Source organism: Mauremys reevesii, linkage group 3, assembly GCF_016161935.1.
Source record: "Mauremys reevesii isolate NIE-2019 linkage group 3, ASM1616193v1, whole genome shotgun sequence".
Taxonomy (NCBI): domain Eukaryota; kingdom Metazoa; phylum Chordata; order Testudines; family Geoemydidae; genus Mauremys; species Mauremys reevesii.
In genome coordinates this window covers 61,065,581-61,080,519 of record NC_052625.1, presented here as the reverse complement: position 1 = coordinate 61,080,519, position 14,939 = coordinate 61,065,581, and the positions used below count along the sequence as shown (strand labels likewise).

Here is a 14,939-nt window from a genome sequence, read left to right as displayed (position 1 = left end):
GCAGTCTAGCAGAAGATAATATTATATATTTAAATAAACTAAATGAGAGCAGCAGAACTCTTACATGTTTAACCAAGTATAAAAATAATACAACCCTAAATATAAAGAAATAAGGTAAACGCTACCTACAGAAGATAGAATTTAAGGTTAGAATTCCAGAGGCAGTTGTAGCTTTATTCTTAAGACTTGTGCTGTGTAAAAATGTACTATACACTAGAAGAGTCAAGCACATTTGTTTTTCATTTTGTTTTGAATGTTGTAAAAAACAATGCGACAATGTAGGGTTATGTGGTCTCCCTGAGAGATACTTTTTCCTTCCCACTAATTAAAAAAACAACTGGAAGATCCTCTCTCTATTTGAATAAAAAAAGTAAATGAAAGAACCAGCTACAGAAACATTTTCACGTACTGGGCCAAACACTACTCATTTTACTCCGGTGAATAGTCCATTGACTTCAGTTGGGACTACTGGAGTAAGACAAATGGGATGTAGCCCATTATGCAAGATGCACTTGGCAGAAAGTAATGAATCAAGTAATTTGAAATATAATACTTTTATAGCTAATTATATGTTCAGAGCACTCAAACATTAACTAATTAATTCCTACAGGAAACCTAGGAGACAACAGTCAGAAGTATCACTATGCCCATTTTACTGATTAGTCTTGAGAAGAGGGAAGAAGTAAGGAAGTAGAGAAGCAGTATCACCACTTTCCATGTGCACCCCATTAATGAGAAAGAGACAGAATACAATCTTTCTGATTATTTGGATGCTTATTTAATTTTGTTAGTGCTAAGATACATGGTCGTGGACACATTATAAATTTGATTAGATTAGAAAACTATTCCTGGCCCTGAGCTCCACTGCTTATGCACAGGCCCTTGCTACATTTTTGTATCCCTCCTCTACTGAAAAGACCCGCCTACCTGAAATAAACAATTATGCAAAGATAGTAAATGAAGTACTTGCTTAGTGCTTGAAAGATTTTAGCTCAGGTGTTTTGTACTTGAATGTTTCTTTTGGGTATCTGTATCAACATCAAACAGATGACAAACTGATTACACCACATAATACAGAATGCCTTGAAAAGTCTAATTTTATTTTGGTCTTCCCAAAATTTAGGCGAAGGAACACAATGAAACTGCTAAAATATGAAGGTACAAATTTGTCCTGGACATATTTAGTATTCATTTCTCTAGTTAATTACCTGCTCCTGATTTATAATATACTACATAAACCTTAAGGAAAGACCACAGAAAGACTTCAATTAAAGTTTAAGAATTTTGAAGCAAAAGAACTATAAATACTCTGAATATTTCAAAGTATATAGTTTAGGTACAGATCATTTAAGGTCAACAGAAGATTTGTTAACACAAATAGTATCTGAACTCCACAGTTGATGTTAGTTATAATTTCCTTTGATAGGATAAGTAGCAACATCTAACATGAAATGCTAATCTGGCAGAGATTCCTAACGTTTTAGGCCAAGCAGGCTGCCGCTATTCTAAAAGAATTATTCACTGTGCCTCTGAGAGCCATTCTTGTAAGTGAACTTTATGGGCAACTCAGCATGCTGTATCAGCCTATATACAGCATTTCTTCTCCTCTACTGTATGTCATAACCATCTACCCCATTCCTAACCTATTAAGTAATTCTATTTAGATTAAAATGTATGAGAACCTGATGCAAATTTACAACATAGAGGTTTCACAGTCACACATTCAATAGCAGATCATCATGCTGCCACCTCCATACAGGACTGTCCACTTATATTTGTTCCCTAGTTTACGGTTGTTCCTGCAAACTATCACTCATGTGAGCAATCCATTCTCATGTGGACAATCTCAATAAATGGGATTAATCCTGTGAGTAGAGGTTTGCAGTATTGGGTTGATAGACACTAAATGAGGTTTGTCCTCTCAAATGCCACCTCTTGGTGTTCATGTATCTGCAGATATAGTTACACTCATGACTGGCCATGCAAATATATATTCTGCAAACACAATTCAGTTGCATCTTTTTCACAATATATGTTTTTAAAGAATTTTATTTCCTACAGTATAAATATATTAAATAGTCTTCAACTATCTGCACACTTATTATTTTATCAGAACAAACAGAAGAAATGTGTAGAAGTTCAAACAAATACAGAAAGTCATTTTCACTAAAACACAAGCTTTATAAACTTTCATTTGGCTGTTTAGTTCACCTCCAGCTGTTTTTCTACAGAGTCTATGTGCAAAAACACACAAACTAAACAAATAACTAGATCCTGACATTAGAAACTTTCCCTACTTTAATCATCCAAACTTGGGTTTATTATCATTATAAACTGAATGGAACGCTGAGATTCAAGCAATTTGACTTGCTTGTGTACAGGGCATCAATTCTCTAGCAATGCCTTCTACATACCCTTTGAAACTACAATAACCATTAAAAAAACCCATATATGTCTATTTTTGTTTGCCATTTTTGGTCTGCAATAGCAGTAATGACCTTGGAACAAGGCAATTCTTTGGGGTTAATGTCTGGCTGGGGTTAATGGCCAGAGGCATTCCTTGTTGATTATTAACCTCCAGGAAATGTCTTGTATCTCAATCATTGGTACTTAAGTTTGGCTCTCTATCTTAATTACAGAGCTCTTCATTCCAGCAAAGAATAATTTTTGAAAAGGCAAATATCCACATTGCACAATTCTGAACTAATTGTAACTAAAAGACCAATTTAAGAGAATGTAGAATTTTATGGTCTATATTCCAAAAATGGTTGTCTTAACACAAGTAAGGTCCTGCTAAGCAGTTTTGCTTTATGCCACTCAGTGTTCATTAAAGGCAGACAATCATCTCCCTACTTTGCTCTGAAAGGATTAGAATGAGAAATTCCGTGCCAGTCCTTTCAGAGGCAGCCATGTTACCTTTTCTGAGAAGTCCGAATGGAGTGCTTTTGTATACCTTATAGCAGTGTTTCTTAAACTGGGGTCGCTGCTGGTATAGGGAAAGCCCCTGGCGGGCCGGGCCGGTTTGTTTACCAGCCCCGTCCGCAGGTCCAGCCGATCGTGGCTCCCACTGGCCGCGGTTCGCTGCTCCAGGCCAATGGGAGCTGCTGGAAGCGGCGCGGGCCGAGGGACTTACTGGCCGCCGCTTCCAGCAGCTCCCATTGGCCTGCAGCGGCGAAACGCGATCAGTGGGAGCCGCAATCGGCTGGAGCTGCGGACAGGGCAGGTAAACAAACCGGCCCGGCCCGCCAGGGGCTTTCCCTAAACAAGCGGCGACCCCAGTTTGAGAAACACTGCCTTATAGGGTAATTAAGACAAAAAGCAATGACATAATAGAACAACACTTACTTTCTTTCAATTCATGCCCTTCAAAACTTGTGCGTTTGTATTCACACGTTGCTTAAAGTAGGTTTTCGAGATGCACACAACTACCATGTTGTACCACCATACCTGCCTGTCAACCTTGGGGAAGAGAATAGCAGAGGCAGGAAATCTCAATAAGTGAGATTAGTGATCATGACCTCAAAAACAATGAAAAGAACCAGCGTCACATAACATGACAAAAACCCTGTAGCAGACAAGCCCAGAGTGAAAAATTGATGTAATGCATGTAACATTTCACGTGTCTACTTGATAACAAAATGTTGCCAAACAAAGAACATTTTGATGTTTTCTCACAAGTCATATTCTACCAAATGTCAAAAACCATAAACTAATGAGGAATCTAAAAATAAATCCCAAAGACAAAAGTGAGAAAATTAAAGTCTTTAAAGTCAACATGTACACAAGATGACATCCCATTTAACTTTTTCAAGACTCACTTCTGTGATGTCAACAAGACATTAGCCAACAAAGAAATTCCTTTCTTCTATTAACAAACAAAAAATTATTTACTCCACTATGCTGGCCATTAGCACTTTTTGAATAACCACAGTATCCAACACATGTTAACTCTGTCTTTCAACCCTACTATCTTATTACTCCCTCATGTCATATCTGATATTAGCTTCAAAGGTATTTGGGACACAGATCGTGTTGGGAGAGGGATACCTCCCAATTTTTTGGCAGAATGATAAATGAACAATCTAGTAAAAATGTAGAGACATTTTAAGTAGGCAGAATATAATTACCCATGTTGGGAATGGTTCAGATCTATTTTGCAAGATTTAACATTTACAGATTTCTGTCTGGTTCCTCATCTTCAATACACACACTGATTGGTTTTTTTGTAATCCAGAAACTACAACACACTAACCCAACTACAAAATGCACATTAATGTTTCTGGTGAGGGTTCAAGGGTTTACCATTTCTCCTGAATGGAGACTGTTAGTACTGCTAGTCCTCCCCTTTGGATGAGTTTAGTACTAATTACATTTTAATAGTAATAAATATTTAGCATTTAATATCAAATCACTTAACTGTTAAATAATTAATTAATCCTCTCAACACTTGTTAAACGGGTATTAATTTCTTTTTACAGATGAGGCATAGAGAAATTAAGTGAGTTGCCCAAAGCCACATAGATAGTCATTATCAAAGCTGGGAATAGAGCAATGGTTCTCAACATTTCCAGACTACTGTACCCCTTTCAGGAGTCTGAATTGTCTTGCGTACCCCCTAGGTTTCACCTCACTTAAAAACTACTTGCTTACAAAATCAGACATATGAATACAAAAGTATCACAGCACACTATTACTGAAAAATTGCTTAATTGCTCATTTTTACCATATAAATATGAATCAATTGGAATATAAGCATTATACTTACATTTCAGTGTACAGTATATAGAGCAGTATAAACAAGTCATAATCTATAAAATTTTAGTTTGTACTGACTTTTCTAGTGCTTTTTATCTAGCCTGTTGTAAAAGTAGGCAAATATGTAGGTGAGCTGATGCATCTCCTAGAAGACCTCTGTATACCTCCCAGGGTATGCGTACTCCTGGTTGAGAACAACTGGAATAGAATATAGCGGCTCCAGACTACATTTCTAGACCAGGCACAGCACTACCTTACATTATGTCCTACAGTTTTATTACAGCAAAGTTATATGCTCCCAAAACACTTATATGTATTAAACATGCTCTTTGAATACTATGCTTGATAAAATTCTAAATGTTTGGCTTTTAAGGCACGACTGTACCATATATTAGTAGTGCAAGTTTTCTTTGATACGGGACTGCAGCAAGATACGTCTCTACACAAAGGATGGTTCTTGAATTCTTTTCAGATCTTACATCCAGTATTGAGAGTGTTTGGGTTTTTTTTACTTTGCATTATTATACAACACTCCTCAGCTGGGATCTGATGGATATTCCCATCCTTCACATTCTCTTTTCTTTACTTCCTCAAAGCTGAGGCTATGAAAACACTGCCAGCAGCCTAGTACAGCTTTTCATGGAAAGTTGCCACTCTAACCTGGCGCCTAACTGCACTTTATTATTGTCTCTGGGGAATTTAATGCTTTGAGGTCACTTGGACTTCATTATGCCAACAGAGAAGGTAACAAAAACTTTCACTGTGAATGTAGAAAAAGAAACTATGAAGCATTACTGAAGTAGCTCTTCTTGTGTGAGTTCTTCTGTTCTTTGCTCCCCAGTCACCAGGGCCAGCTCATCCTTCAGTTCCTGGATCACCTTCTTCAGCTGGATAATCATCTACAAATGGCAAGGCAATAAAACAAGCATCACCTTCTGATTAACGGCTAGACCATGATCTTTGCATTAGAAACTTGAGATCAATAGAGCATTACACTGTGTGTGTTTCTTTCACTCTCATTTTACAATTTCCCTTTTTTCAAATAGGCCAAAATGACTAAATATATTCCACTTTTTTTGTCTTTTCCATTTATAAAAATGGAAAAAGCCTTCCAAATTCAGTAAATTGTATGTGTTAGAAGACATGGATGTACAGTATGATTTTAAAAGATTATATATACGAAAAATAATTTGTCATTGGAGTGGAAGAAAATTTTACGACATTACTTTTGCTTGTTATTGTATCTTTGTCAAAAAGAGTAAAAGATTAGACAACCACACCCCAAAGCTGGATTATTCTTTTCTTCTTTAGTAAGAGAAGTTTCTAAATGTAAACTAAATTTTTAATTTAGAAGTTTTTTTAAATATAAAAATCAATATTCTCCAATATAAACTTACACTGTGCCTTATTCATATACAGCCAAAAACCAGCAAGTATTATGAATCAACATAATGAGAAGTAATTAAACCACATTAATAAGTAGAAGTAATTGAGGAGGTGATTTGAATATCTATATTGTGTTTCCTAATATTGTAATTATTGAAACCTGGATCTCATTGCTCTAAAACAGAAAGTTTGTATGAGGAGACATCTGGTAACACGATATCCTCCTAGGAATAAATCCTGTGAGGTGTTGACCTCCTGCAACTCCCCTTGACTGAAATATGAACAGCAGGTACTTGGCACCTCTCAGGATTTTGCCCTTTTAATGAATTAACATCTTATGATGGATTAGAGAAATATCAAAAGTACATTATTTTTCAAAACCCTTAATAAATACAAAGGCCTTGATTCCAGATACAATAGCTTCCAAATGTTACATGGCATAGATTTCGGGCAAAATTAAACATCTGATTGTATATGCTCTCTAAAGCTAAGATTCTTTGGGTGTCCTAATCATGCATTAAAATCCTTTCAAATATATGGATTTCTTCACCATAAATTTAACTGTAACTTTGAATTTCCTGCATTTCTGATTTTTTAAAAAATAACTAAATTGCTGTTGAAAGGTTTTTTTAATGTTGAAGTAACTAGGACCATATGTACTTTGAAAGTTTTACTCCAACGCAACAAAGCATTTTACATGGGAATTAAATATGTTGGTGAATGTCTCATTACAAACTCTCTGATTAACACCATAAATGTGCTGTATTCCCATTGGTATGTCAGGGATTTTTAATCTGATATTAGGACTGGTTACTCTACTGTTACTCTCTGATACTGACCCAGTATTTGGTACAGACTTTAAAGTGAAAATTTGGGCTGGAAGTATAAAAAGGCAATGCACGCAACCGACACTTCCCCTTTAGATAGCGATTTCAAATGTTACGATGATTAAAATGTATCTGATCTATATTTGAAATGCAATCTACAGGGTAGGGGTAACATGTTGATTTTTTTAAACAGCGTTAAAAATAAGCTCATAACCATAATTATAAAATACTATTTGTAACACTCGGTATCTCACAGGAACCCCCTGAACCTCCATGTTCATCCTTATAATACGATTGTGTGGTATCCAATGCAAAGTTTGTCATGTCAGGTGTCTTTGGAAGGCTCATGATGCACTGAGCATTGTTGTTATATGATGTTATAGGTTGTAATTTCATGTATATAGTTATGAGGCTGAAAAATGTGTCCTAATGGCTTAAAACAAACCCAGGCAAAACTCCCCAGGAACACAAGGGCATTTCACACCTCACCAGGGCATGTATGGGACAAACCCAGCCCAGCCTCACAGGAACAAAGGATACTGGCCTACGCAGCAACAAAGGATCTGCTGGATTCTCCAGTGAGTCACCCCCCTTCCTTTAGTCAGTCAGGGACTACGATGAGGTAATGCTCACCTGACCCTGAAGGGGGGAGGCAAAGCCAAGAGGGAAGAAAGGACATGATAAAAGGGAGAGACGTTTACCATGCTCTTCCCATCTCTTCCACCTCCGTCTATAGACATCACCACCAAGCAACTGAAGTGCTGACCAAAGGGGAGAACCTGGCTGAAGGGCAACCAGCCAGCCTGTGGTGAGAAGCATCTAAGTTTGTCAGGGCACTGAAAGTGTTAAGATCACCTTAGAATGCGTTTTGCATTCTAAGGTGATTTGACCAAATCCGACTTGTTGTGCTTTGACTTATAATCACTCAAAATCTATCTTTTGTAGTTAATAAATTTGTTTGTTTATTCTACCTGAAGCAGTGCATTTGGTTTGAAGCGTGTCAGAGATTCCCTTTGGGATAACAAGCCTGGTGCATATCAATTTCTTTATTAAATTGATGAACTCATATAAGCTTGCAGCGTCCAGCAGGCATAACTGGACACTGCAAGACAGAGGTTCCTAGGGTTGTGTCTGGGACCAGAGATATTGTTTAGTGTCATTCGGTTGCACAGTCCAAGCAGCGGCTGGCCAAAAGTGCTCACTCATGTAGCTGGGAGCAGCTTACACGCTAGAGGCTGTGCATGAACAGCCCAGGAGTTGGGGTTCTCACAGCAGAGCAGGGTAAGGCTGGCTCCTAGAGCTAAGGATTGGAATGACCTAGCAGATAACTGGTCCAGATAACACCAGGGGAATGTCACACTATTATTTTAGTTTTTGATTAGTGCCAACAGTATACTAGATTCAACTGAGGCTCAGCGTTTGGTTTTTGGATTGAACTAAATCTTGCTTTTGTTTGGAAACAGGTAATTAAAGCTAAATTGCTTTAAAGAAGAAGAGAAGAAAATGGTCAGTTTAGCTGAGATACACAGTGAAAAACATACAGTAACTCTCCATAATGAGGGATAAAATACATATCAGAGTCAAACTTACCTTAGTAGCATTAAGGTGTTACGCACACCCTTTGTATGACCCGCACTTACAGTAAAGATGATGAATCGTGAAACTAGTATGGTGCTCAATTTTATGTACCAAATCATAAGCCCAGCACACACAGCTGTGCACTGGGAAGAGAACTGTGGTAGTGATGAAGGACAAGGATTCCCCTTAGGCCACAGTGTGGTCATGGAACCATGTAGCCTCTGTTGTTCTTGTGCTTTATCCCTTACTCCATGGGAGGGAATGGCCAAGAGATTCATAAAATCGCAGATCCACTAACTCCATTTCTAACCCTCCCTAGTCCAACTATGCTTTGCTCCCCAAACACCACCTTGCAGACCGTAGCACACTGAACATGTGAAGAAAAGCTCTGCAGTATGTAGTAAATGTTGGGGGCCCTGCATGTGTTCCACTGTAATTAAGACTTCTGTGGCCATGAAAAGGGTGTAGCAGGATTTAACCCTATATGGTAAAAAAAGACTCATGCAATGTTAAACTTCTTCTATTATGCTTCATTTTGCCTCTCATTTTAAGTTTTTTTAATAGCTAGAGTTGTGGGAGAAAGAATTTATAGCAATGTGTGAGAAGACCCAGCAAGGATCACTCGTATCCCCTCTGAACTTTCAGAACAAGTTAAAATAAACACAGAGCCATTAACAGTGGTGGCTGAAATGTGTTAGATAACAGTAAATGTCAGTCACAGTTAGGATACTCATTAATCAAAAGAAAAAAACATGCCTGAGAAATCAACTGCCTCCTATGTCATATAAAACCCTTTCTTCGTTGTTTTTTAAATTAACCAATTATGGGTCCACAGAAATACAAAATATACAATTAAAAATTAACTGTGTAAGACTTCAGAAATAATAATGAATTATTTTAGAGTATTAAAAAGAACTGATTATGGAAGTTATACTGAACAAAAAAGGGACCAAAAATAGTTTCAACTAGAATCATTCAAATTCTGTGTTCTTCAAAGATGAAAAGCAATGGTCCGGTTTTTAAAGACAGTGGACATAAAATTGCAGAAATGGAGGCTAAGAATTATGGGTTTCAATACTAGTAGTTGGATATCAACAAAATAATATAATGAGATTTTATCTTGAACTTATATTCCTTCTGAGATCTTTGTTGTTCTCTATATACTGCAACTCATCTATCACTCTTTCCTCACTGCATCCAAGCTTCCCCCTCTGGAGAAATTTATGTAACATTACCCAAATGTTGCACTGTGTCAGAAGAGACTATCTTTTGATCTTCAATATGCAGCCCACTTGCTGAGACAGCTATCATTATGTGCTGTAGTGTACTGAACTGGTCATTCCTTAAAATGATGCTCTCTGAGTTTTCAAAGGAAACAAGTTATTGGTTCTGTAACCAGTACAGAAAATTACTTTTTATTTTACTTCCTAATATACCAAGTTTCAGGAGTTCAAACCTTCTCATGAAATGAAGTTAATATGCAATGAATCTGGGTGTTGCATATAGCATCTTTTAATGGAAATAGTAGCCACAAGCCAAATAGACAAATGTGTATATTCTAATTCTGTTACATACATCAAAGGAAGCAGTTTGTCCCTTTTTTTGTGGCAAACTTTCCCTTTACGAGTGTGGATTATTACCCATCTCCTCTTCTGGAACTTCCTTCTCTATCCCCTGCTCTCTTCCTCAATCCCCCCTGCTTCCCTCAGGAGCTGAACAAGGACTACTGCTTAACATTTTATCATAGAAATCCCATTTCTATTCCTGATTTATTCTTCCTCCTCCTTTCTTAATGGCAACTGGAGCAATGGAACCTCTTTTCCTGGATACAGTGAAGTACAGCAGACCTTTGTGAAGATAGCTCCAAAGAACAGTTCCAAGCCTTACATCATACTATGCGCTGGATTAAGCATGCAACCTCAGTAGCGTACCTTATTTCTCCAGACCTATGAAGCTGTAACTATTTTATCACTAAGATGGCTATTGTCACCCTCTTTCCCTCCCATTTCTGCTGAATGCTTCTAAGTTTTAAATAGCCATCTAAATAAACATGGATCAATAATCATTGTTACAGAAAACACAAGATTAAAGGAAGCCAAATGTAAGCTTGGAAACAATAGTTAATTTCTAAAACTCAGTAAAAGTTCTCATTTCTGCGCACCCTAAGTACAGTGAGTTCAACCTTGTATTGCTATCTCTGCCAGTGCAAGGACCAAGGGTTTGTAAGAAACAAGACAAATGTAGATGGCACTCCCACTGTTCTTTCTCCTGAGATCCAGTGAATCGCTTCTATAACAGAAAAGTGGAGAACTAACTCTGAAATTCTTATTTCAGACAGCTGGAGAAAACTTGACTTATACTTAAACTTCTGATATGCTAGTAAAAAAAAACAATAATGGATTATAAAGAAATAATTAAAGCTTACAGCCAAGATTTAAAAATGAATGGTGACAATTAGATTTCTAAATCCTTACTTACATGTATAAGTGCCCTAATTTTCAAAAGTGCTGAGCACCTAGCAGAGCCCACTGAAGTTACCAGAAGGTGCTGGATGCTCAGGACTTCTGATTTTTCGGATTATTTTACTGTGCAAGGGGCTATAAGAACCCTCACTTCTCTATGTTAGGAGTTTTGTATAGCACTAACTGTAGCATAGAAAAGTAAATTCTATTTTGTAGTATTTATCTAACTGAACTTCTAAAGGATCAAACCTGTATACATGGCTTAAATGCAAAGTTTCAGCATTAACAGAAACCATAAAGAAACCCATTGTGTCTAAAAAAAATTAAATAAAAATGATAAGATGGTAATGCCAAGGGAAAATATGTCTGCATTAAGATGTTTTTCTCAGCTAAAATGTCAGGATGCTTGTGGTACTAAATGTGGTGTACCATCTTCCTACTAGATTATGCCATTACTAATCAGGGAAGGCATATGATGATATATACATGAGGATTACATTTAGAACTCTCTGATCTCAAGCCATCAATATGAAACAATAAAGTATCCACTGACACAAATCCCATCAATGTTCTTGTGTCTACCAGATGTTATTTTTTTCCTCCCTTTTTTCTTCTTCCTGACCATCTTTAATAAGAAAATTATTACTTATGGATGAAAACAAAATTAGAATAAAAAGAAATATAAAATAGACAAGCATTCACACATACTGACTTTGTGAACAGTAAAGAAGCAATAGCACATGGCAAGCAGTACATAGGCAACTGCAGCATGCTTGGGAAAGGCAAGGTAGAGAAAAGCATGGGTTTGAAAGTTAAAATACTTTAGCTACACAGGAAGTGCAATAAGCACAGTGAAACACGTCACAAGAAGTACTATGTGCTATTGTGGAAAGGAATTTTGGCAATGAAATATGGAAAGTAAACCAATCAGGCTGGAGTATTTACTGGACATCATAGACTTGGCTGCCACTGATGTAGTAGCCATTTGGAAAACTCCAGTAGAAGCAACACTTGTAAAGCCATTTCATGCTAATTCTAAACATTGTTCTGGCAGTTGGACTCTCTTTGCAATTAACTTTTGTCTCCGTTTTTGTTAATGAAATCTTATGCAGTCAGGAACCTGCTACTGTCTATATTACACACACAAGACTACTCTGCTAAAAAAAACATTAAGTTTACAAAGGCAAAGACTCAAAAGTTAGTAAATGTCAGAATTAAAGTTGCCTGTGCAAACTTAATTCAGCCCTCTCTGTGTATGAACTGTGATACACTCTTGAATTACTTGATCACATACTGTTTTTTTCACAAGAGCCCTGTTGCATTCAGGGCACAGGATGGACAGTGATCACTTAATGAGCAGCTATTCAATATTTTATTTTCTACTAACTGTTCGATGTGTGGCCTATGCCTTACTTACTGCACACTATTCAAACCCTCCTCTGAAGACAGAATTATTAATTTTCTAATCAGCTTTTCTATCGTGTTAATTATAGTACAGTATCTGAACTCCCAGTCTCAATTTTCCTCTTCCCACATCCAACAACTTCCTGTCCTACTTTCAACTTCCCTTCCCCTTATGCTCCTTGTCCCAATCTACTCCCTCTGTTACCCCCACCCTGCACTTTCAGCTCTTGTCCCCTCTACATTCAAATCAGGCAGCTTCTTCCTTCACATTGCCTAGGCACAATAGAGGGTCACTGAGCACACAGGAAAAACAGGCTCCCTGCTCCTCAGTTCAGGTTTCCAGATCTAGCAGGGCACCACAGCAGCCCAGAGCTGCAATTGACGAGAAAGTCCTGCTGAGCCCTGGGCTGGAGCATGCTTAATGTGAGTGAAATCTTCAGGGCATTTAGCTGATAAAATCTAAGTGGTCTCTACTGAGCATATGGAAACTGATTTTTTCAAAGGCTTACAACTTGGCCACATGTGGGAGTATTTTCAGAGAGACGAGATATCCCTGACACAAAGTTTGCCCCTCTGCCAAATTTCAAGTCCCTGCCCCCAAAGCATGGGTGCAGTAGAACTGTACAAATAAAAGGTCACAAAATAAAACAACCTTTTTCCATAGCCATGTTCTTCTCAGAATCAGCAACACAATTTTGGCTGAAATTTTCAAACAAACAAACAAATTCAGCCCGTGGCAGACATCTTGAATGGAAAATTTCAGCCCTACGATTTGGCAAAGTTATAAGCAACTGAACTCTTATAATCGGAAGTGTCAAGCAACCTTCATAATAGGCAGTGAAAACAGCCCCTACTCAAATCCTCGAAAAGATTCAAACAAACAAAGGAGTTTGCTGCCCTCATATAAATGTCACATTGTAAAGAGACTCCCTGGAATGTATGTTTATTCTATACCATAACTGAGAAGCAGAAATATTATCAGCAGAAAAGGAGAGAATATCTTATAGGTCAAATAGTAGATTCAAAAATATAATTCACTAACAGATTTGTCATTGGCTGATACTACTAAATCTAAATCTTACAGAATGCAATATTTCATTGTGTACTTACTATATTTGATCTGTGCTGAAAGTTTAGTTTGATTTTGATTTCTAATATATTTATGGTCTATGTATAGAAAAGTGTCAGAGTTAAGCTGAGTCATCTTCAGGAGTGAATTCTCCATTGTACAGTAGGGTTATCAACAATAATTTTACAGAGTGAACAGTTCTCAGAAGTTTTAATTTCAAAAGCAAATAGTTAAAATATATATGGTCTTCCTTTTGAGAATTAACCAGTCTTCATTCTGCACTAACAGAGAAGTGGCCCCACTGTAGAATAACAGTTTCAGACTCACTTCATCTCAGTGTTCTTAGCTCAAGCACAAAGTTCCTTAGTTTTACCAACCGTTAGACTGCATATTTGTCAGTGATCTGGCTCATATATGGCATGGTAATGAGTCTTCCTTGGAAATAATGTACGGAACACCAGTCACTGCTGCTGTGGACTTCACCATGAAATAATTTACAGTGACATAAAATAGACATTTTAAGTCAACTATTTGGAAATAACAAATAAGGAGATCTGAGATCAGAATCAGTCCCTATCAACATTATTTAATCATCATTAATAATAATTAATATCAAAGTCACCATTCACAAACTTCAATGGTCAGCTCATGTTACTCATAATACACCTCTACCCCGATATAACTTGACCTGATATAACATGAATTTGAATATAACGCGATAAAGTACTGCTCGGGGGGTGGGGGAGGGCTGCACACTCCGGCAGATCAAAGCAAGTTTGATATAATGCGATAAGATTTTTTGGCTCCCGAGGACAGCGTTATATAGGGGTAGAGGTATATCTAATATTTATTTTTACTGATATTAGGTAGGATTATTTGAAGTGCTCAGCACTGGCCTATCTACTCCTATTGGAGTCAATGGTAAAACCTCCATTGATTCCATGGGACCTCTGTTAGCACGTACTGAGTATTACTGATCTAGATGGTATATAAAGCCGGATGCCCCTTCATAGCTGGTAGTCAGTCACTTCTTCATAAGATAAGAAATCCCTGTAATGAAATCCTTAGAACATGATAGCAAACTTTTTCCTAATACAGACCGCATCTTAACATAGACCTCTTCTGGACCATCTGCCCTTTCATTTGCTATTTCATGGTCCAATTCTCCACTCAGGGCTTCATCTTGCTCCCATTGAAGTCAATGGGGAAATTCCTATCAACTTCAATGGAGCAGGATGAAACCCTAAGTTCCCATCACCTAATATCTCTTGTGGCAATTGTAAGCAATTGTTTATATGAAAAAGTAATATTAGGAAAATGGTTAATGTATGCTTTACTGTTTTTCATACAATACAGCAGGTGGAAGCATAGGAAAAGGCCACCGTCAACCAACCAGAGCCCTATAGGCTACTGGTGGTCCGTGGACCACAGTTTGGGGAACAACTGCGCTGGAGGAAG

General features: G+C 37.4%; 1 protein-coding gene across 4 annotated transcripts in view; it reads right to left on the bottom strand.

The window, feature by feature from the left end:
• The window catches only part of KIF6 (kinesin family member 6), a 269,446-nt gene that overhangs the window by 167,397 nt on the left and 87,110 nt on the right, over nucleotides 1-14,939 (bottom strand). For all 4 annotated transcript variants that reach the window (XM_039528268.1, XM_039528269.1, XM_039528270.1 and 1 more), the window contains one exon: nucleotides 5,551-5,654. In XM_039528268.1, coding sequence (XP_039384202.1) covers nucleotides 5,551-5,654 — 104 coding nt within the window. The remainder of the gene's footprint in view (nucleotides 1-5,550; nucleotides 5,655-14,939) is intronic.